This window comes from Bos mutus, chromosome 25, assembly GCF_027580195.1.
Source record: "Bos mutus isolate GX-2022 chromosome 25, NWIPB_WYAK_1.1, whole genome shotgun sequence".
NCBI lineage: Eukaryota > Metazoa > Chordata > Mammalia > Artiodactyla > Bovidae > Bos > Bos mutus.
This window is the reverse complement of record NC_091641.1, coordinates 39,996,656-40,016,472: the sequence shown is the minus strand read 5'-3', so window position 1 is coordinate 40,016,472 and position 19,817 is coordinate 39,996,656. Positions and strand designations below refer to the sequence as shown.

At 60.2% G+C, this 19,817-nt stretch overlaps 2 protein-coding genes across 3 annotated transcripts; both read left to right on the top strand.

Moving 5' to 3' along the window:
* Window positions 1–7,293: 7,293 nt before the first annotated feature.
* On the top strand, window positions 7,294–12,720 carry ATP6V0C (ATPase H+ transporting V0 subunit c). Its single transcript, XM_070363138.1, has 3 exons — window positions 7,294–7,542; window positions 11,639–11,822; window positions 11,963–12,720. The coding sequence occupies exons 1-3, from the start codon at window positions 7,464–7,466 to the stop codon at window positions 12,165–12,167; spliced, it is 468 nt and encodes a 155-aa protein (XP_070219239.1). The 5' UTR covers window positions 7,294–7,463; the 3' UTR covers window positions 12,168–12,720.
* Window positions 12,721–12,851: 131 nt separating this feature from the next.
* Window positions 12,852–19,585, top strand: AMDHD2 (amidohydrolase domain containing 2). 2 transcript variants are annotated; one of them, XM_070363136.1, is made up of 11 exons: window positions 12,852–13,009; window positions 13,087–13,223; window positions 13,304–13,443; window positions 16,826–16,880; window positions 17,056–17,268; window positions 17,339–17,427; window positions 17,503–17,647; window positions 17,727–17,834; window positions 17,997–18,065; window positions 18,881–18,982; window positions 19,343–19,585. In XM_070363136.1, exons 1-11 carry the CDS (start codon window positions 12,927–12,929, stop codon window positions 19,429–19,431), a joined length of 1,230 nt encoding a protein of 409 aa, XP_070219237.1. In that variant the 5' UTR covers window positions 12,852–12,926; the 3' UTR covers window positions 19,432–19,585. The 2 variants fall into 2 exon arrangements, with proteins under 2 accessions (XP_070219237.1, XP_070219238.1); XM_070363137.1 differs by lacking the exons at window positions 18,881–18,982; window positions 19,343–19,585 and adding an exon at window positions 18,180–18,326.
* Window positions 19,586–19,817: the final 232 nt, after the last annotated feature.

Here is a 19,817-nt window from a genome sequence, read left to right as displayed (position 1 = left end):
GCAGGAACAGATCTAATCTTTACAACTGTTTATTTTCCCACATTTTAATTAAATTCTGAATGTCGTCAAATTCCCCTAACACCGATCTTAGGAACACATCGCCATAATGAGGCTGTCCGGTGCATCTCAGCCACCCTCCCCATGTCCTCTCTGCACAGAGACGTCGCCGGGTCAGGCGGGAGTGCCGGGCACACCGTGAAGTGTCTCACCCGACGTCGTCGAGTTTGGCAGAAAGGAAAGTGTGTGCATTTTTTAAAATAACCTGTTGTGGAAAAGGAGTTTATGTTCTTCATTATATCCGTGTCAGGTCACGTGGCTGGTGACTGGCGCTAAAATGCCTCCCACGTGTGCAGACCACTCGTTTCACCCTACCACGGGGAATTCGTCCACACCGTGCTTGGGGCCAAGGAAGCAGAGTCAGCAGACGCGTACTGTGACAAGGGACACACCAGCTAACAAAAGCTGCCACCCTGGATCACTGAAGCCCAAGACTGGCCACTCCATCAGGCTCCCCACGAGACGCAACCCTGGTCAGGGGAGCCTGCGGGCCCGATCTCATCCAGGGACGAGGCCGTGCCGTCCCCATCCCTGTTTCTATCTTCACGCAGAGACACAGCCCTCCCCTGTTCTGTTTTACCCTGAAGCACCTTGACTGGCAAAGGACACGTCTTGTCAGAAGTTTACAAGCAAAAGAGGGAAAAGAAGAAAGAGTTGTGTGAATAATTTGACCCTCTTGTCACGCATGTAGCATGATTGTTGGCTGAAAAATGGATTGTTGGACTGACGATCTGGAGCATTTCAATGAATGTAATAAAAAAATTCCAAGGACCTTGTGAAAATACGTGTGGTGATTGAATGTGGCAATGAAGCAAAAATCTAACTTTGGAAAAAGTAAAAACAAGTGATTCAGTGATATGTTTGGTCAGTGTTAGTTTTGAGTCCTAAATAAAGTTAATGTGAACAAATGGATCAACATCACTGTGAAGTATTTGATAGAAGAACATTTCAGAGGGTTGGGAGTTCCTGAAGGAGGCGCTGGACGTGACTGTGATGGACAAGGAGAAGTTTCTCCATAGCTGAGGAAGATACCCTGCAGCCCTGGGTGGTGCCAACTGAGGCTTCCCCTGACAGATCTTGTTCATGGCTCCCGGCATGTAGACGTGCTCTGTAAACGTAAGGAATGCCCATCAGAAATCGTGGCCCAGACTTCTCAGACAAGAATCGAAAGGATCCTGGGACTTCGTTGGTGGTCCAGTGGTTAAGACTCCACCCTTCCTATGCAGCGGACGCGGGTTCAATCCCTGGTTGGGGAGCTAGGATCCCATGTGCTGTGTGGCACGGCCAAAAAATAAAAGAATGGCAAGGATCCCTGTCACATGTAAAACTCAGTGTTAGAAATAGTCATGCTCATCAAAATGAGACTCCTACCTGGAAGTTAGGGAAGTCACCATCACCAGTGTCTTTTCCAAACCACATGCTTCTCAGGTATGCATATATAACCACCACCATGGAAGACCTCTTCTCTCTGCCCATGCACATGCGCGTGCCCCTCCTCCTGTTCCTCCCGGGGCTGGCGGACCACCAGCAGCCCTCCCATCCTGATGGAAGGCAGCCCCCGCTGCCCCCTCTTCCTTAGTGGTTCCCTCCCAAGACCCACTGGTTCCCGCTCCTCAGCCCCCTCCTGCTGCCGCCCTTGGGGGCCTGGCCCGGGGCCCAGAAGTCCAGGCTGGGAGGGGAAGAGAGGCTTGGTCCCAGGGATGCTGGCACTTTGACACCAGCTGTTTCAGTTCCTCTTCTGAACCCAGAGCCTGGGCCTCTGGGCCATTTCCCGTCATCGATGGGCTGCGAGCCCCCACCCCAGGGGCCCCTGCGGACTCCGCTGTTGGCCAGTGTCCCCACCCCTCCCCTGTCAGCCTGCTGGTGACCGTCGGGCAGTTCTCATCGGGGGGCTGTGCACGCACCTCGTGACAGCATGGGTTTCTGGAGCCTGCAGTGCCCTCCTGCTGTACGGGGCTCAGGGCCCGCTGTGGGGACACAGGCCAGGACTGGGCCCCGTGCCTCCCTGGTGGGAAGACCCTGTGTCCTCCCACACCTTAGAGGCCAGGCCTCCTCAGGCTGGGTCGCTGCCCTCTCCTTCCACCACCACCTCACACGGACCCCCTCTGGGCCGGGTGCAGAGTAACCCCAGCTTGAGCTCCCACCTGCAGCCAGCCGTGGAAGTGCTTTGTTTAACTGTCTCTTTAAACATTAAGATGGTTGCCTTCAAAGGGAGTGAGGCGGAGTGGCCCTCAGGGCCTTCACAGTGCTGTGCACCCACCGCCTCCACCTAGCTCCCCGTTTTCATCCCCCCAAAAAGGGAACTCATTGAAACACTTGTTCCCCATTCCTCCCTGTCTCCTGGTTTTTTAAAACGGTGCAATGTGCCCCTCATAGAAAATTGGTCCAGCGTGGGAATACCCACAGGGCCCCAGGGCCCCGGAGTCCCGGGGCCCACTGCTTCCAGCAGCCCTGCATGCACTTCCGGTGGGGACCGACCGCCCGTGCACTCTCCCCAGCCAGCTGCCTGTCACCTGGCACCCCAGGGCTCACCGGCCGGCTCCCATCTCGCCAGCAGCTGCCCAGCTTTCTGTGGTTTGGATGGTCTGTAATTTCAAGCACAGACAGGAGGATCCTGTCTCTCCTTTGGTCAAACCTTCCTCATCTTTTAAGCCCTCATTTAGAGATCACCTGCTGGGGGCTGTCTGAGCCTCGCGGGCCCCTCCCTCCTTTGTCGCTGATTTGGCATTGGGAGCTCACTGTCCGCGCCTAGCCGCCCACCACCACCCACCCACACACACCCAGGTAGAGTGGGAGCTCCCTTCCTGTCTGTATCCCTGGAGTCTAGTTCAGCGCCCACACGCAGTAGATGCTCAACATGGGCCAGACGAATGGCTTAGGGCGGAAGGCTGACTGTTGGAGCAGGCGAAGGTCGTGCCGACCTTCAGAGTGCTGAGCCCACATAGACCGTGCCCTCCTGGGCACCCAGGGCTGAGGATTCATTCGACATCCTTTCTGCGAACCTGCTCCCCAAGCCCGGCCGAGATTTACTGTAAACCACAGAATTCCCCCGGCCCCGGCCCTGGGCAAAGAGCCGCACACCGCCCCCTGGCGGTCAGCACCAGCCCTCGGCTCCCTGCCTGCTGCCAGTCTGGTTGTCACAAGAGTGGAGGATCAATCAGACTGGGACTTCCCTGCAGGTCCAGTGGCTTAGACTCCGCGCTCCCGCTGCAGGGGGCCTGGATTTGATCTCTGGTCGGGGAGCTATGCAGCTCAGCTCAGCTAAAAAGAAAATAATCAGGCCCTGTCACAGCAGCCCTCAAGGCTCTGGTGGGTGAGAAGGGCTGCTCCATCTCTGGGATCACCCCCTTCCTCCACCTCTTGCCTCTCTCAGGGCCTGACATCCAGCTGGAGTCGCTTGGGGGATACAGTTTCCCCTGCAGGGCTGGCTGCCCCAAGTTGTGCCTTGACCTGCCTGTATAGAGGACAATTTTTTATGTAAAAAAAAAAAAAAAGTATCATTTTGTGAGCTCCAATTATTTAAATTATACTCCAAAAATCATCTTACTTCTCCCACCCCTCCCCCTCTGATAGCACAACTATACTTTTTCTTCCATCTCCTCCCAACCTCGCCTGGGCCACACACGGCTCTTATCTAGCCAGGTCACCAGGGCCCAGCGCCCTCTCAGCATCACACCCTCTGGTGTGTCTTCATCGCTACTCAAAAGAACAGGCTTGTCCACTGGGAGAAGGCACTCTAGCTGGATACACCCTCTTGGGTTTCCTGATTTCTTGATTAAGTTGCCATGTCATGTCAGGCTGCAGGACTCTCTTCTTTCTTCCTTGAAATGGCCTTCCTCAGGATAAGTTCAGCTTTCCAATCAATTTGCAGCCAGTTGCTACTATATTCCCGGTCTCTGTCCCCCAGCCATCCTCCCCCTTCCCTGTGTGCAGTGATACGTGTGTACTGTGTACTAAGTCGCTTCAGTCGTGTCTGACTCTTTTTGACCCTATGGAGCTTAGCCCGCCAGGCTCCTCTGTCCATGGGTTTCTCTAGGCAAGAATACTGGTGTAGGTTGGTTGCCGTGCCCTCCTCCAGGGGACCTTCCTGACTGAGGGATCGGAGTGGCATCTCTTTCGGCTCCTGCATTGACAGATGGGTTCTTTACCGCTAGCACCACCAGGGAAGCCCTTCCTCTGCAAAGTGTCACTGGCTTTCTCCTACCATCTTCCGGTACAGACAGTGGGTTTGTTCACCTCCGTTAGAACCCTCAGGGAAGTCAGGACTCCACCCCACCTCTCTGTATACCTCTGCCTACCAGGGTCTCTGGCTTGATTTTCCCAAAGGCCCTCCTTTCATTTATTTGGCTGTGTTTGGTCTTAGTTGTGGCACGCAAGATCTTTAGTTGCAGCATGTGGGATCCAGTTCCCTGACCAGGGGTTGAACCCAGGCCCCCTGCATTGGGAGCGCAGAGTCTTAGCCACTGGACCACCACGGAAGTCCCAGCACTTCTTCTTTATTCCTGGAAATCCCCACCTGCACTGGGACAGGCCAGCGGCTTGTGATGCTGTGACTTCACACCAGGGGCCGCACAGCTGGCGGGGAGAAGGCAGAGGTGTGGGTCCCTGGCCAGTCCCTTCCACATTCCCTGGACCTTCCCCAACCCCCAGGGCCTGCCTGGAGTTGGGAGGCCAAGGGGAAGGTGACCTGGGTCCTTCCTGAGTCTGTCACTGGTCACCAGACACTCCCTGACCTCTCAGGCAGGAAGCAGGTGGTGTAGAGAGCTGCACGGGCCACACTCAACCAGTGGGGCTTGAGTTTCAATTCCGCTCCTTGCTAGCTGGCTGACACCAGGCAAGGTGCTTCACCTTCCTAGACCTGCTTCCTTGTCCACAGGATGAGGGTAACGGTGAAACCTTCCTCAAAGGATCATTATGAGGATTAGATAATGCGTCCCCTCCCCCAATGCTTAGGGGGATGGTGAAGGATTCCCGAGAGACTTGTCCCACATACCAGTTAGGAAGATCTCCTGAAATAGGGTGGGGAAGACTGGGCAGGCAGCCAGGTGAGAGGCTGTGAGGAGACCCAGCACAGAAGTGAAGGCCCACTTGAGGGGCGGCGGCGCTGGGGTGGGGGACAGCCGAGAGCTGGGAAGCCACAGAACCTCAGGGCCTGGTGAGTCATGAAGAGTTAGCCGTGACTCGAAGGCTGCTGGTGAGGCAGCTGCCTGGTTGGTTGGTTGTGCCTCTTGCTGGAAATGGAAATAACCCAAGGGGAAGCTGCTGGTGATGTGGGGGGAGGTGAACTCAGTTTGAGGTGTCAGTGGCCCACTGGAGATCCACTGGGACCTCTCACACCAGAACTTGGGCAGAAAACCAGAAGACAGTGAGCAGAGCTGAGCTGCCCTCTGTGCCCGGGGAGGGAACGGTCTCCCTGGCCTCCCAGTCTCGGGACTTCAGCCATGGAGGGGTTAGCACGCTCTGCCAGCACCACGCATTTGGCTGTACAGTTGTCCGAGGGGAGATGTCCTGCACCTCCTTTCATTAGTCTGAATTCTGCTCCAGCATGCAGCCTCCCCCCGCCCAGCCGTGCTAGCTCCCTGCTCTGGGCTATGGACCCTGAGTGCCTGGAGTTATGGGGGCTGGGCCTGGGGCAAGCATTCAGGCATACACTTGCCCAGATGGCTTCAGGTGTGGAAATGTATGGGTGATCACCCAGGGCATGGCAGGCAGAGCCCTGGAAACACCCAGAACCTGCAGAGACGCTGAGGCTTCAGCGCCTGGGCCCGTCTTTGCTTCTCCTTGTGACTCGAGGAAAGCCATGGGCAGCAGGCAGGTGGGGGTGAACTAGAGAGAATGGAAGGGCAGGGGGGCAGACAGCAGGCTGAGGCAGCAGACAGGCCCCTCAGACAGCCTAACAAACTGTCAGCTTGGTCACCAGCAACCTGCTAGGGCAGCAGGCTGGGGAGGAGCTGGAGACACTGAGAGAAGATTCCTCTTTCCAGAAGTCAGAGTCAGGCGGTGGAGGGCGGTGGGGAGGGCTCAAGCCGAAGGGCGGCCTCCTGTCTTTGGAAACAGGACAGAGATGGCACTCAAGGGTTGCAAGTTTGGTGCTGGGGGTGGTGCAGATCCAGCCTCACGGTGGACAAGAGGCTATGAGGCAGGTTCCTAGTGTGGAATATGGGTCCAGTGGGAAGGCCAGGCCAGAGGTAGTGACCCTACTGCCCACATGGAGAAGGCTGATGACTGCTATAGCTCCCGCTGTTCACTAAGAGTGCTTTAATGTCAGGGCAAGGAGTGGGGCTCAAGGGAGACCAAGGATCAGATGGCAGTCACCCAGGGCTCCTGAAATGGGCCAGATGAAAGGGCAGAGGGAACCAGAGCTGGTGGGCAGAGATAAGGCAGCCAGTCGGGGTACCAAGATAGCCACATGAGATTATCAGGGCAGTCCCAGCCCCAGGCCAGACGGTCTGCTAGGCTCAGAGGGAACCACTTACTGCTGTTCCAGAAACAAGGGAAGCCCTGGATTCGTGGGCTTGCTGTGGGTACAGGCAGGACAAGGGACCCCAGACGATGTAGCCATCCGGGGAAGACTTCACAGGTCGTGCAGGGTTTCAAACCAACCAAGCTGAGGGGTAGAGACAACCTCTCCAAAACAGCAGTCTAGGTCCCTGATGCAAAGGAGGGCACAGATACAGGGTAGGGGCCTCCTTTTCCTCGGAAGCCACGGGAGAAATCCCGAATTGCTAGGCGGGGGGCCGGCCGGTTTGGAAGAGACTGGAGACGGGGTCGACAGGGGACGGGGGTGGTTGGGGGCGGTGCTACCGGGGACACAGGACTCCGGCTCCGCCCTCAGGTCACCCCGGAGGATGTGAGGACGTCGGGGGTAGACCGCAGTCCTGAGTCCCTGCGGGCTGGACCGTTAGAACCCCGCGGCCGGGCTCCACACGGAGACCGTAGAGGAAGGCGACGCTCGGAACCGAACCCCCGCGGGGCGGTGCAGCCGCAGAGAAGGCGGGGCGCAGCGAGCCCCGCCCCGTATGCTAATCTAGGCGCGCCGCGCCCCGCCCCGGCCCTGCGACCGGACGGGCCCAGCGCGGCGGTGTCCCAGGGGCGCCCGCGGAGGCCGGCGCGAGGCGGCGCGCTGGGGTGCAGGCCGGCGGGGCGGGGCGCCCGGCGTCCCCGCCGCGGCCCCCCCCGCCCGCGCGGAGTGGTGCGGGCCGCAGGGGCGGGGCCCCGGTCATGTGACGCGGCCGCGGCCGCCATTTTGTCCTGCGGTGCTGGTATTTAGAGCGCAGCGGCTGACGGGCCGGGTCGCCTTCGCAGCCTTCGGACAGCTAGCTTCGCGCAGCCCGCCGCCCGCCGCGCCCGGCTCGACCTCGCCCCGGCCTCGGTCCGCTGAACTCGCCCCCTCCCCACCCGCAGACATGTCCGAGGCCAAGAACGGCCCCGAGTACGCTTCCTTTTTCGCGGTCATGGGTGCCTCAGCCGCCATGGTCTTCAGCGGTGAGCGCCGTGGCAGGAGGGACCCGGGAGACGGGGGACCCGCGGGGTTCGTGCCTGTTGCTCCCCGGGGTTCGGCGTGTGACGTCATTCTGACGTAATTTCGAGCTGTTGAGGGGGAGGGTGTCCCGGGTCTCACGTGACTGCGGGGGGGCGATGGTCGGGACCCTGAGGGCTGCAGGGGCCGTCGGGTGTCTGGAGAGTGGGGCCCGCGGACTGGGCCCAGGTGTGAGTCCCAGGGTGTCCCGGACGGCCCCCTGCCAGCCGGTCTCTTCGGTGCGGGGGAGGGGCGGCGGCGCCGCTGCCATCTTAGTCCCCGGAGAGGCGGGGGTTAGACCGGGGTGGGGGCCCGCGGTCCTGCGCTTGCTCCGCACCCGCACCCCCCCATCCTGCTGGCAGGTGTGACATCACGCCTCGGAAGCTACCCCCACAAGGGGCCGGCCCTTGGATGCTCGCCGCCGAGGTCCACAGCCCTCGCCCTTGTGGCGGTCTGCCCCCCGCCTCCGTGGGGCAGCGGGGGTGGGGGGCGTTCAGGTGGGTCTGCACCTAAACAGGTGCTTCCGGTTAGGGCTTGTCGGTGTTTGCCAACACTAGGCTGTGTGGGTTGGTAGGAAAAGATGGGTTGAGAGGTTGGTCTTGAGATCAGGGCAGGAACTCAGAGGTGGGAGTGGAGTCTAGGGGTGGAGGTGTGTCAGACAGGCCGAGGGCGCAGGGTGGATGTCCGGAGAACAGGCCAGCCTCCGCACTGTGTGTGGACGCTTGTCTGGATGGGCGAGTTAGCGTGGAGCCTCAGCGCTGAGGGAATTGAGCTTTATTCCTTGGGAGGAGTCTTCATTTCAGGCCTGAATGAATGAATGACCTTTCTCCCCTTTCCTGAGGCCTGGAATTGGGAGGGGCTGCCCCAGGAATGGAGAAGGGGGCCTTCCCGGGTTCTAGATGGCACTCTAGTTTTGAAGTGGGGTCTTAACAGTCTTGGGTGTAAAATTCAGTGAAAATTGGTTTTTCTGGGAGATGAGCACTTGGGCCTAGCCAGGGATGTGGGATCCAGGGAAGTGAGTCCTGAACCCCGTACAGCCCCACCGACTGGTTTGGCCTGGTCTAGTCCAGGCTTCCTTGGGTTCTGGCTTGGGGCTTTGATGACTCGCCCTGCCCCACCCTATCTGGGACTGGAGAGGGTTCTTGTGCAGGTATGTGCAGGGATTGAACTCCAAACAGTGTCTGCTGACTGTAAACACCAGTGGGGTGGGGGCGTGGGGACCTCCCTCTGCCCGGGCCTGCCTGCTGCAGGTCACAAGCCGCTGAGTGGGCCCTGCCCTTCCCATCATGTGCGAGTTAGGGGTCATTTGTGGTGGGAGAAATGCCTGTACTTCCCCTTCCACCCTAGGTGCCGCCCCTATTTCCACATCTTCCAGAGCTGCCTGTGCCCGCGGACAGCTGTCTGTGCCTCCTTTTTCTCCAGTCTCTTTCAATGTTTGCTTCCAGAATACCTCCAGGGCCGGTGCCTGGCCACTTGTGGGTTGTTGATCATGTCTGTCATTGGCCATTCAGCCAATCTCAGTTGAACTCCTGGGTGCCAGACACTTGGGGACATCAGTGAACAAGACAAGAATCTTGCCCACATGGAATGTGAATTCTGGCTTTGTTTCCCCCCAAGCCTTTTTCTGTATCCAGCTCCTGGCCGCCTTCCAGTCACCAGGTGCCTCGCTTCCCGCTCTTTCTGGAACTTACTTGGTGCCTTTGAGTGGAGCCCTCACCAGCAGGCCTTTGAAAGTTACTGAGAATAGGGTGTCACTGGTCTAGGCTCCTGGGGATTGGGGGCCACCTGCTCTGGTTGGCTTATACACAGCTCCATCTTCCTCCCCTCCGCGTAGGCGGCTCACTGTGGCCGTACAGTCGCCAACTTTTTATACTTGTCCAGTTGGGTCAAACTCTGGTTTCATTTCTTTCTCGAGCCTGTGTCTCCAGGGCTTGTCTTCATCCATCTCCTCGTGCCTGCCTGCAGTTGCCAGGCTTCAGGTGTTGCCAGGATGACCACAGTGTGTCTGCTGGCCCTGGCTCATGCTCCTGGCCCGCCTGGATCGGATGAGGTCCACGCCAGATCCCCGTCTCCCATTCCAGCTTCCCCTTTTTTGCTTAATTTGTGACCCAAGTCTTGTAGAGTCTTTCTTTGTCCTGTTTTCCGCAGGCCCGTCAGTGGCTCTTTCTGTCTTCTCTATGACTTCCTCCCTACTGGTGGGCCTGCAGAACCGTCTCCTGGTTTCTGTCTTGCACCATCTAGAGCCGCTTCCTGCCTGGCCTGTGGAGCTGGTGTCCAGGCCTGCCCAGGCCAGGCTATTTTCCTTCTGACAGTCTTCCCATTCCTTCCCCTCGTTCCTCTGGTTGCTCCCCACCCCCAGCCACATAATCTCCGTGCTGCCCTCTATGGGGATGAGCCCAGCTCACTAGCTGATTCCCCAACTGCAGCCTTGCCGGGCCCACTGCCTGGGATGCTGACTTCCTTCTAAGGTCTCACCTGGCGCCATGTAGCAGCCTGTGCCCTTGCCCTTGAGTAAGGAGCCCCAGCACTGGCCTCCTGTGGTTCTGCGCCCGCAGGAGGCAGCCAAAAAATGCCCTGTTCCTCCAGGAACGGCTTCATAAAGACCAGCATCCGATGGCCAGATGTCCGAGCACGCAGGGCTGCAGAGGAGACCATGCGGGTCCTTTGCCCTGCCCCCGCCCGCTTCTTCCCTCTGCTCCCCGCCCAGTGTCTCTGCTCCATGTGGTTTGGAATCGTCGTCTTTCTCTTGCCCCATCTTTCTATGTCCACCAACTCACTGGCATTCCTCTGCTCAGTTATCTCCTGTATGAAGCCCTTCCCCAGACCTCCCCACTCTCCTGAATGTGTTGCTGTGCTTGGAGGGGCCGTTATCTGTCTCTTCATCAGGTGCAGAGCCCCTCTGGCCTCACTGCTGCTCTGCAGTGAGTGCAGACTAGTCGTCTTTTGCTCCCCAGCTAGGTGAGTCAGGTCCAGAGGAATGTCCACGACCATCCTGGCCCCTCCACCTCTGCCCCAGGTCAGCCTCTGCTCAGCAGGAGGCGCCTCGGGGGCAGGCAGCAGTCAGGTGTCCTGCTTGGGCTCCCTCTGGCTTTCCCTTGTGCTTGCAAATGTTTTTCTAGACTCGGAGGACAGGCCGGGGGTGGGGGGGGGGTGGTTTCAGGAATGCAGTCCACCCTGGGAAAAGGGAGGAGGGATGATGGCAGGGGAGACGGGAACCCCACAGTGTCTAGACCTGCTCCTGCCAACCAGAGAAACTGGGCTTCTCGGAGGTGTCTGCGGAGTCCTTGGGGGTCAGCCTGGGTGATGACGTCACAGTCCCACTGTTCTTCCTGTCCTTTGTCGTCTTTGACTGTCTTTGTCTGGTTGAGATTCTCCTCAAACTCGAGGGTCCTGGCCTGCTGTGTGCCAGGAGGGCCTTTCCTGATGGAGCTCTCAAACACACCAGTGCTGGGTGCAGCATGTCCTGGGGCCGGAGCTGTGCGGACTACCGCAGGTCGGGCAGGAGTGGATGAAGCTCTGGCCTAGAGCGCGAGTTGCCAGGCCAGCTTCCCCTTACCCTGCGCTGCAGGGGCTCTGTGTGCTATTTTGATGTGGTCCCAGGGTTGGTGGGCTGACCCTGGCTGGACGTCTGGGCCATTGAGATACGCAGCTTGTGTTTTTCCAGGCCTTTCCTGACCTGGGAACGAGCCTGGAATCTGCACTGCTTCTGGGGACCAGCTACCTGTTTGCCAGCGTGACAGGGCAGCCTGTACCAGTGCCTCTTTTGGGGGTCTGAGGCTCCGTGGGAGCGTGGGCTCTGTAGTGGGCCTGGGGAGTGCTGGTGAGCCTGGGGTGAGGTTCCATAGGAGCGAAAGAGCCCAGGTAGGCCAGACAGCCAGGAGGGCCTCCAGGGCAGGGGCACAGGAGACCCCAAGTGCCGGCCTATGGCCTGTCTTTCCAGAGGCCGCCTCCAGCTCTCTTGCCCTTGGGGTGAGAACTTGCGTTGGCCCTGGAGCACACCAAAAGCTGCCTGCCTGGTCCTGGCCCCAGGTTCTCTGGGCTCACCTCACTTTCTCCTGCCAGCCCTGGGCGCCGCCTACGGTACAGCCAAGAGCGGCACGGGCATCGCAGCCATGTCTGTCATGCGGCCAGAGATGATCATGAAGTCCATCATCCCGGTGGTCATGGCGGGGATCATCGCCATCTATGGTCTGGTGGTGGCAGTCCTCATCGCCAACTCCCTGAATGACGGCATCAGTCTCTACAGGTGAGGGCCGGCCGGCTCTCCCCACTGCCTGCCTGGGTGAAAGCTGTGGGTAGGGAGGGGCCTTGGTGGGCTGCTGGTGCCCCGTGCCGGCTGCCTCCCCGTGGTGGACCGACATGCCTCCTGTGTCCTCTCTCCCCCAGGAGTTTCCTTCAGCTGGGCGCGGGCCTGAGCGTGGGCCTGAGCGGGCTGGCGGCAGGCTTCGCCATCGGCATTGTCGGGGACGCAGGCGTGCGTGGCACCGCCCAGCAGCCGCGGCTCTTCGTGGGCATGATCCTCATCCTCATCTTCGCCGAGGTGCTCGGCCTCTACGGTCTCATCGTCGCCCTTATCCTCTCCACAAAGTAGCTCTGCGGGCCGCGAGCCACAGAATACAATTGATGTCAAGACCACCCCCTTCTCATTCCACAACGAACAGCCTGACACACGCACGGGGCAGCCGCCCGCCAGTAGTCGGTCTTGTAAATGCGCAGTGTGCCAGTGCCCACCGTCTGTTGCCCCAGCCTCGCCCCTGCCCTCCCCGCCCCGTGCTGTGGACATCTGGGCCCACCAGTCCCCACCCCGGCCCTGACCAGTGAGGACGCCGGCCTCCGGCCGCCCCCGCCCATCTGCCCTAGAGTGCTCTGTGTATAAGGATGAATTAGAGTTGTCATTTTCTCTTCACTGGATGTTTATTTATAAAGATTTGACCTGTTCATACGTCTGTGGAGCAGCTCTCCGTCTCCCAACTCTATAGTAACCTTAGGTAGACTGTTGCGTTGTGCGGTTACCGTTTACCCTGAGACCCGTTGGATGGAACCACCTCTTGCAGCCCTGGTTGCCCCGGGCCGCGGGCCAGTGTGACGGGCCCGTGGGCCCTGGTGCCGCTCCGTGTCCAATAAAGCTCTCAGATGTGACCAGATGCCTGTGTGTAGGTCGCTGTATGGGCCCCGGCGCGGAGGCGGGGCGCCGGGAGGGAGGGGCCGAGGGCGGCGCTGAAGCCGCTGCCACGTCACTGCGGGCCGCGCCGGTCACGTGGGAGGGCTGGTCACGTGGCTGCGCCTCCGTCAGCTGAGGGTCACGTGGGCCAGGCCGGAACCCGGCGCCTCCGGCTCGGCTGGGCTCAGGATGCGCGGCGGGCAGGGCGCGGCGCGGGCCCCGGTGATCCAGTTTACCAACTGCCGCATCTTGAGGGGTGGCGCGCTGCTCAGGTGGGCGCGGGTGCGGGCCGGGGGGCGCGGGCGGGCTCCGGGCCGGCGACGCGAGCCCCCGCTCGCTCTGTGTGCAGGGAGGACCTCTGGGTGCGCGGGGGCCGCATCCTGGACCCGGAGAAGCTGTTCTTTGAGGAGCGGCGCGTGGCTGACGAGCAGCGGGACTGCGGCGGCTGCATCTTGGCGCCCGGCTTCATCGACGTGCAGATCAACGGTGCGGCCCGGGCCCGCGGGGCGGAGACCCCCAGGGGGAGCTCTGAGCCCTGGGCGACCCCTTCTTTTCTGGGTCCGCAGGTGGATTTGGCGTTGACTTCTCACAAGCCTCGGAGGACGTGGGTTCGGGGGTTGCCCTAGTGGCCCGGAGGATCCTGTCGCATGGAGTCACCTCTTTCTGCCCCACGTTGGTCACATCGCCATTGGAGGTGTATCACAAGGTGAGGTCAGGCTCCCGGCCTCAAAAGAAGGAGGCCCCTTGAGCACCTGGCCTCTTGATTTTCAAATCTCAAATTTTCGGGTCAACCAGCACCCCGTTGGCACTCGAGCCTGGCCTCACCTGCTGGCCTTCTTCCCCCGGAGCTTGGGGCCCCCTCCCCCAGGCTTTCTCATCCAGGTGGCTCTCTGCCTGGTCTGCCATTGCAGCTGTGCCCACGGGCTTCCGCGTTCCGAGCCTCAGCACCTTCTCCCTACCCAGCCTGCACGCTGGCCGCCTCCATGCACCAGAAACCGCCTCCTCGACTCAGTCTGTGCCCCCCGCCCCAGGGACTTTCAGATTGCCACATCCTTAGCTGCTCATCCCCCACACTGGTCCGTGGCAGGCAGCTCCTGGGAACAGCTTTCATAAAGGAGCCCCATTGTCCACCCCAGGCTTCCTCTGCTGCTCCCGTCCACACCCGCTAATCATCACGTCTTTAAGTCGGGATTTAGTTGTTCAAGGTCCATTGTTCCTTTAAGAAGTTTCACTTTGTACGCAGGTTTTCTGGTTTTGCTCTTTATCACCTTGTAATATTTCGTGTTGTCTTGTTCTGTGTATTGTTCTGTTTCTCTGAACTGTAGCAGGCATACATCATGCCTGTTTATTTGGTACTACTTAACTCTTTTAAAAGCTTGTGGTTACATGAATAGCACAGAGTTCTGGAGTTCTCAAAGTTAATCAGGTTATCCTTTCCTCTACCTTTTACGACCCAGTTCTGTAGTTTTCCTCCAGAACAGGGTCCAACCCAGGATCCCAAATTGCCTGTCTGCTACGGGGTCCCCATCTGGGTGTGTGCGCAGACTCACAGCCAGGGCTGGGGGAGGTTGGCCACACTCCTTGGGTTCAGTCCCAGCCTCCTGACTTCATCTGTCAGCTGAGCAACACGGGACATTAATTTCTTGTTTCCTAGTCTCAGTTTCATCAAAACTTAAGCAAGGCTTAAGGTTTGAAGAAGAGTGGAGTTCATCTATTAGTGTTGTGTGCTCAGCACTACACTTGGTTCATATTAAGCCTCCGTAGACTTCAGCTGTGCACATCTTTCTGGAAATTTCCCCTGACTCTCTTATCACAGAGTCGGGTGTCAAAAACCAAGCTGATTTTCTCGCTGCAGACTGGCCCTCAGTTCTGTGTTTTCTGTCTTAGTCATCAGGCCGTGATCTTCCTGCTCGGGACCCGGCAACAAATCCACGCTCTTGCTTCCTTATTCTTTGTCCTCATCTCTCTGGTCCCCATCAGTGGGGCATAGTGGCTGTTATCCAGTCTCCCCACAGCTGTCCCAGCCCTGGGTCCTGCCCGGGTGTTTTCCCCAGGTGCCTTGGCTCTGCACATCACCCACCTCTGTCCCACTGCCCTGCAGCCAGCCCAGGCAGCTCCCTCCTCTGCCCCCAGGCGTTCTGCCCGGAAGGCCTTTGCTTTGCTCTGTCCCACCCAGCAGTGGGCGCCTGCAGCTCCTTTGCAGCCGAGTTGCCCCCCAACTTGTGCAGCACCTTCGAGGATCCTGATACAGAGTGTGGGGCTCCTGCCTTAGTGAAGGAGTTTCCAGCCAGTAGGGCTTCCATCTTAACGTTTTCTTCCCAGCACCGGTCACCCCTCATAAATGCCTTGGGAGGTAGGGAGTAAATGGATTTGTGGAGAAAATTGAGGAGGGCTTTGAGTATGAAAATGTTAATACAAGGCGATAGCCGTATAAGCCACAGGACTGTTCAGGGGCACGCCTCCATGCACTGCTCCTGCCGTTCTGCCCGCCTGCCTCCGGGGCCTGTTCACAGCGCGTGGAACTGGATTGCTAGTTGGTCAGAAGTCCTTCAGGTCCACTGAGACCAGCTGCTCTTTTTCTGGGGCCTTGCCCTTCCTGTCCTTCCAGGAGGAGGGGCAGTGCGCCATGTCCTCCGCATCAGCCCCGCCGCCCGCTGCGTCAGCGTCAGGCGCCTCAGCGCGACAGCCGGGCCCTCTGTGCTGTGGCCTTTCCGCTGCCTTCCCGCTTTGCATGCGCCTCATTCTCTTGCCTCAAGACTGTCTGTTCTGTCTACTTGGTCTTTCTTTCTCTTTTAAAACTCTATGCTGGAAAACTCAGTCATTATCTCTTTTTCTTGTTTTCACTCTTTAACTCTTTAGTGAATTTACATATATCACTTGGCTCGTTAGGAAAAACTTCAGCCCTTTGCTCACACCAGTTCTGTCCAAGAGATGGTCACTTTCTACTGGGCTAACCTGTGGAACTTGTCTCCATATCTCTAAAAGATGTACCGACACTCCTGTTTTTTGATTTAGAGCAGCGTAAATGGGCTGGGAAAGATATGCGTTAGCTTCTCGGCAGCCCCTGGCCCTGTCTCACGCCCTTCTAGCTCCCCACCCTCCCCAGAGTCTCCCACGGTTCTGATTCCATTATCAAGACTCATCATTTTCTCATTTATCAGCTCTGTTTTCCTCAGAGTTCACCTTCTTTGTTTGCTTAGATTTTTGATCTGCTGACTCAGCCCCACAGTTTCAGCACGTTGTCTCCCTCTGGGTTCAGGATTTTGGGGTTCCACGAAGGTTCCATCTGTCCTGTCTTCCTGTGGGAGCTTTAGCACCCTGCTCTCGCTGTCCTGGCTGCCCACGCCCGCCTGGCAGCTGCTCGTCAGGCGTCTGACTCAGCCTGCCTATTTCCATGTTGTCTTTGTCCCACTGAGCGTAAGCCTCTTGAAAATCCCTGTACCTCTCTGGTTCCAGCAGAAGGTGCCCGGGTCCCCCAGGCTCCCCATTCCCCGTCTTTCTTCACGTTGAAGGGGGGTGTGGGCTGGGACTCTTGCCTGCTTTGTCCACCTCTGAGATGTGTCACCTGAGCGCCTGTCACACACGGGTGACTTGGCCCCTGGTGTCCAGACCCGGGCACAGCGTGGCCGCACGCTTGGTGCCTGAGCTCTCTGGCCACTCAGCCCTGCCTCGGCCCCTCGCTCTGCCTGGATGGCGTGCACACCTCCTGCCTCAGCCCTGCTTCCCCGGCCTGCAGCTTGGCGACGTCAGGCTGGTCGCCATGGCTGGGTCCAGGCCCTTGGTGTGCGGTCGGCTGCGTCCTGGCTGCTTGTCTGATGGGGCCACCTTAAGGACCCCGCTGCCCCTCTTCTGCCCCCTTCCTGGGCGCTGTCTCCACGCCTCTGGGTCATCTCGGGCAGGCCAGTCCCATGTCCCTAGGTCATTTCTGGATTGCTGTGCTTCCTGGTCGAGGCCTTTGACCATCTTCTGACACCTGAGGGCAGGCCAGCAGGGGCTGCGCTCTGAACTCCAGCCTCTGACCTTGGCTGGGCTGTGACCTCTGGGTGCTGGGCCTTGGGGGCAGGGCTTTAACAGCTGGTTCCCCCCAGGTCCTTCCTCAGATCCCTGTGAAGAGTGGTGGTCCCCATGGGGCAGGGGTCCTCGGTGAGTGGCTCGCCCCTCTCCCCACCCCTACCCTGGGAGGGTCCTTGGGGACCTGTTTGCAGCCCCTCGTCTTCCAGATGCCCGACCGGGGAGGGAGGGCAGGCAGGCAAGAAGGGCCAGGGTGGGGGCCACAGGGCGGGGAGCATGCTAGAACCAGCCGCTCCCCTCCCCCCAGGGGTGCACCTGGAGGGCCCATTCATCAGCCGGGAGAAGCGGGGCGCGCACCCCGAGGCCCACCTGCGCTCCTTTGAAGCCGACGCTTTCCAAGATGTGCTGGCCACCTACGGGGGCCTGGACAATGTCCGCATCGTGACGCTGGCCCCCGAGCTGGGCCACAGCCAGGAGGTGATCCGGGCGCTGACGGCCCTCGGCATCTGCGTGTCCTTAGGTAAGGAGGGGGCTGTCCTCGCCTCAGGGTGTCTGCCCCGGCTCCCAGAGCTGAGTCTGGGTCCCCACAGGGCACTCGGTGGCTGACCTGGGGACTGCGGAGGAAGCCGTGCAGAGTGGGGCCACCTTCATCACCCACCTCTTCAACGCCATGCTGCCTGTAAGTCCTGGGCCTGCTCAGGAGGAGGGGGAGGGGCCCTGCTGTCACTCACCGCCCCCTCCCGCCCCCACCCAGTTCCACCACCGCGACCCAGGCATCGTGGGGCTCCTGACCAGCGATCGGCTGCCTGCAGGCCGCCGTATTTTCTACGGGATGATTGCTGACGGTATACACACCAACCCGGCCGCCCTGCGCATCGCCCACCGGGCCCATCCCAAGGGTGAGTGGCAGAGCAGGGCAGGGCAGGAATGGGCGGGAAGACCAGGTGGGGCAGGTCCTGAGTCCCCCTCTCCCTGCAGGGCTGGTGCTAGTCACTGATGCTGTCCCTGCACTGGGCTTGGGCAACGGCCGACACACGCTGGGGCAGCAGGAGGTGGAGGTGGATGGGCTGACAGCTTATGTGGCAGGTGAGTCACCCCTGTCCCCAGCACTGCCAGCGTGAGGTCAGCCCCTCGGCACTCTGGTGGGATGTGAGCACCTGGGTGTTCCCTGCTGACCCCCAGGGTGGCCCAGGGTGCCTGGTGTCCTTCCCCCGCTCGCCCCCAGAACCTGCTCTCTCTGTTCTCAAGGCACCAACACACTGAGCGGCAGCATCGCCCCGATGGACACCTGCGTGCGGCACTTCCTGCAGGCCACAGGTCAGTGAGGCTGGGGGGTTGTGCCACGTGTGTGCCCCACGGTGGGGCAGAGGCTGCCTCTGGAAGAGGCTGGAGGCAGGGACCACCAAGGTCTGTGTCTGGTGGGGTCCCCAGGAATGTGGCCAGGATCCCGCCTGCAGGAGGTTGCATCAGCAGGAGAGGGCGGTGCGAACCAGCAGGGGGCCGGAACCCAGAGCGACTGGCCCTGGAGCCACAGCACCCAAGGGTGGGGCCCTGTGAGATTGTAGCTGCAGAGCTGTGAGGTGGGGGCTGTGCTTCAGGGTTGGCACGTTATGGGGGGAGGGGTGGGTGTCTGGGGAGAGGTGGTGGGCCAGGCCCTGTGAAGCTCTAGGCAGTCCCCTGGGGCTGGGGTGTCAGGCAGGGGGCTGGGGGGAGCGCTGTGGTCCAAGGCGCTGGTTGGAGGAGTGGGGAGATGGGTTAGGAGGCAGATGACAGCGGTGGCCTGGCTTGGGGAGTGAAGCAGGGGTTGGAGAGAATTGGGGTACCAGCAGCATCCCCAGGTTGGGGGGAGGGAACACCTTGAAGTTCTAGGGCTGGGGGGGGACCCTGCTGGGGACCCTCTTGCCGCCATGCCCCACTCCAGCCCTGCAGGGAGTTCACTCACAAAACACTTTGGACCCGGATGCCTTCAGCCCCTCCCAGGGAGAGCACCCCTCCTGGAAGCAGGACCCCGGGCATCCGTGAGGCCACCCGGGACTCGGTGCTCTGCCCCTCACCCCTCCACCCCCACCCCATCAAGTGGCAGAGCCAGCCAGGGGTCGGGGATGGTCACCACCACCCGTGTCCCCAAGCAGGCTGCAGTGTGGAGTCCGCTCTGGAGGCTGCGTCCCTGCATCCAGCACAGCTGCTGGGGCTGGAGAAGCGCAAGGGGACCCTGGACTTCGGGGCTGACGCAGGTCAGGGCCCAACAGGGGGCAGCCTGGGACAGGGCTGGGGTGGGGACAGGTGGGCCGCAGGCAGGCGCTTCCTCATCCCCAGGGGCTTCACCTGGCCAGGGCCTTGGTCCGGCCCCGCTTTCCCATCAGGCAGGCCAGGCTTTCTGGCTTCCGAGATGGGCCTAGTAAGGGTGTGTGGGAGCGCTGTTGGCTGCCCTCTGCTGCCAGGAGCCTTGCTCCTGGGGCCTCACTTGGTCTGTGATGGGCCAGGGTGTCCTGCGGAAATAGTGTTCTGGGCCTTGGTTCCCCCACCCCAGCCTCGTGGTGGGGGCAGCAGCGGCCCTGCCTCTGCCCCCTTCTCACCGCCCCCCTCTGACCCAGACTTCGTGGTGCTCGACGACTCTCTTCACGTCCGGGCCACCTACATCTCGGGCGAGCTGGTGTGGCAGGTGGAGGAGGCCAGGCCGTGACCCAGGACCACCGCTGGAGGGGATGCCCAGCCCCAGCTGGACACTGTCGGTTGGGCATTGGGGAGCTGGTCTCAAGAGAGAGGAGGGAGCCTCGGCCCAGGTGGAGGCCTCAGCCCGGAGGCGGCGGCTTGGATAAACATGTGCCCCGTAGGGATACGCCTGGTCTCTGAGTTTTGCTTCACAGTGGGACTTTGTTCCGCCCTCACCTTGTGGCCCGTTGGTGGGGGTGGGTGGGTTTTTGTCCCTTAGGGTTGGGAGTGGCCGCCCCACCCTGCCTCTGGGATTCTGGGGCTCAGTGGAGGCAGCGGGGCCCCTCTCTGTTAGGCGGATGTGTCGGAGGCCTCAGCCCCACATGCAGATGGGCCAGTTGCAAAGGAGTGAAGGGC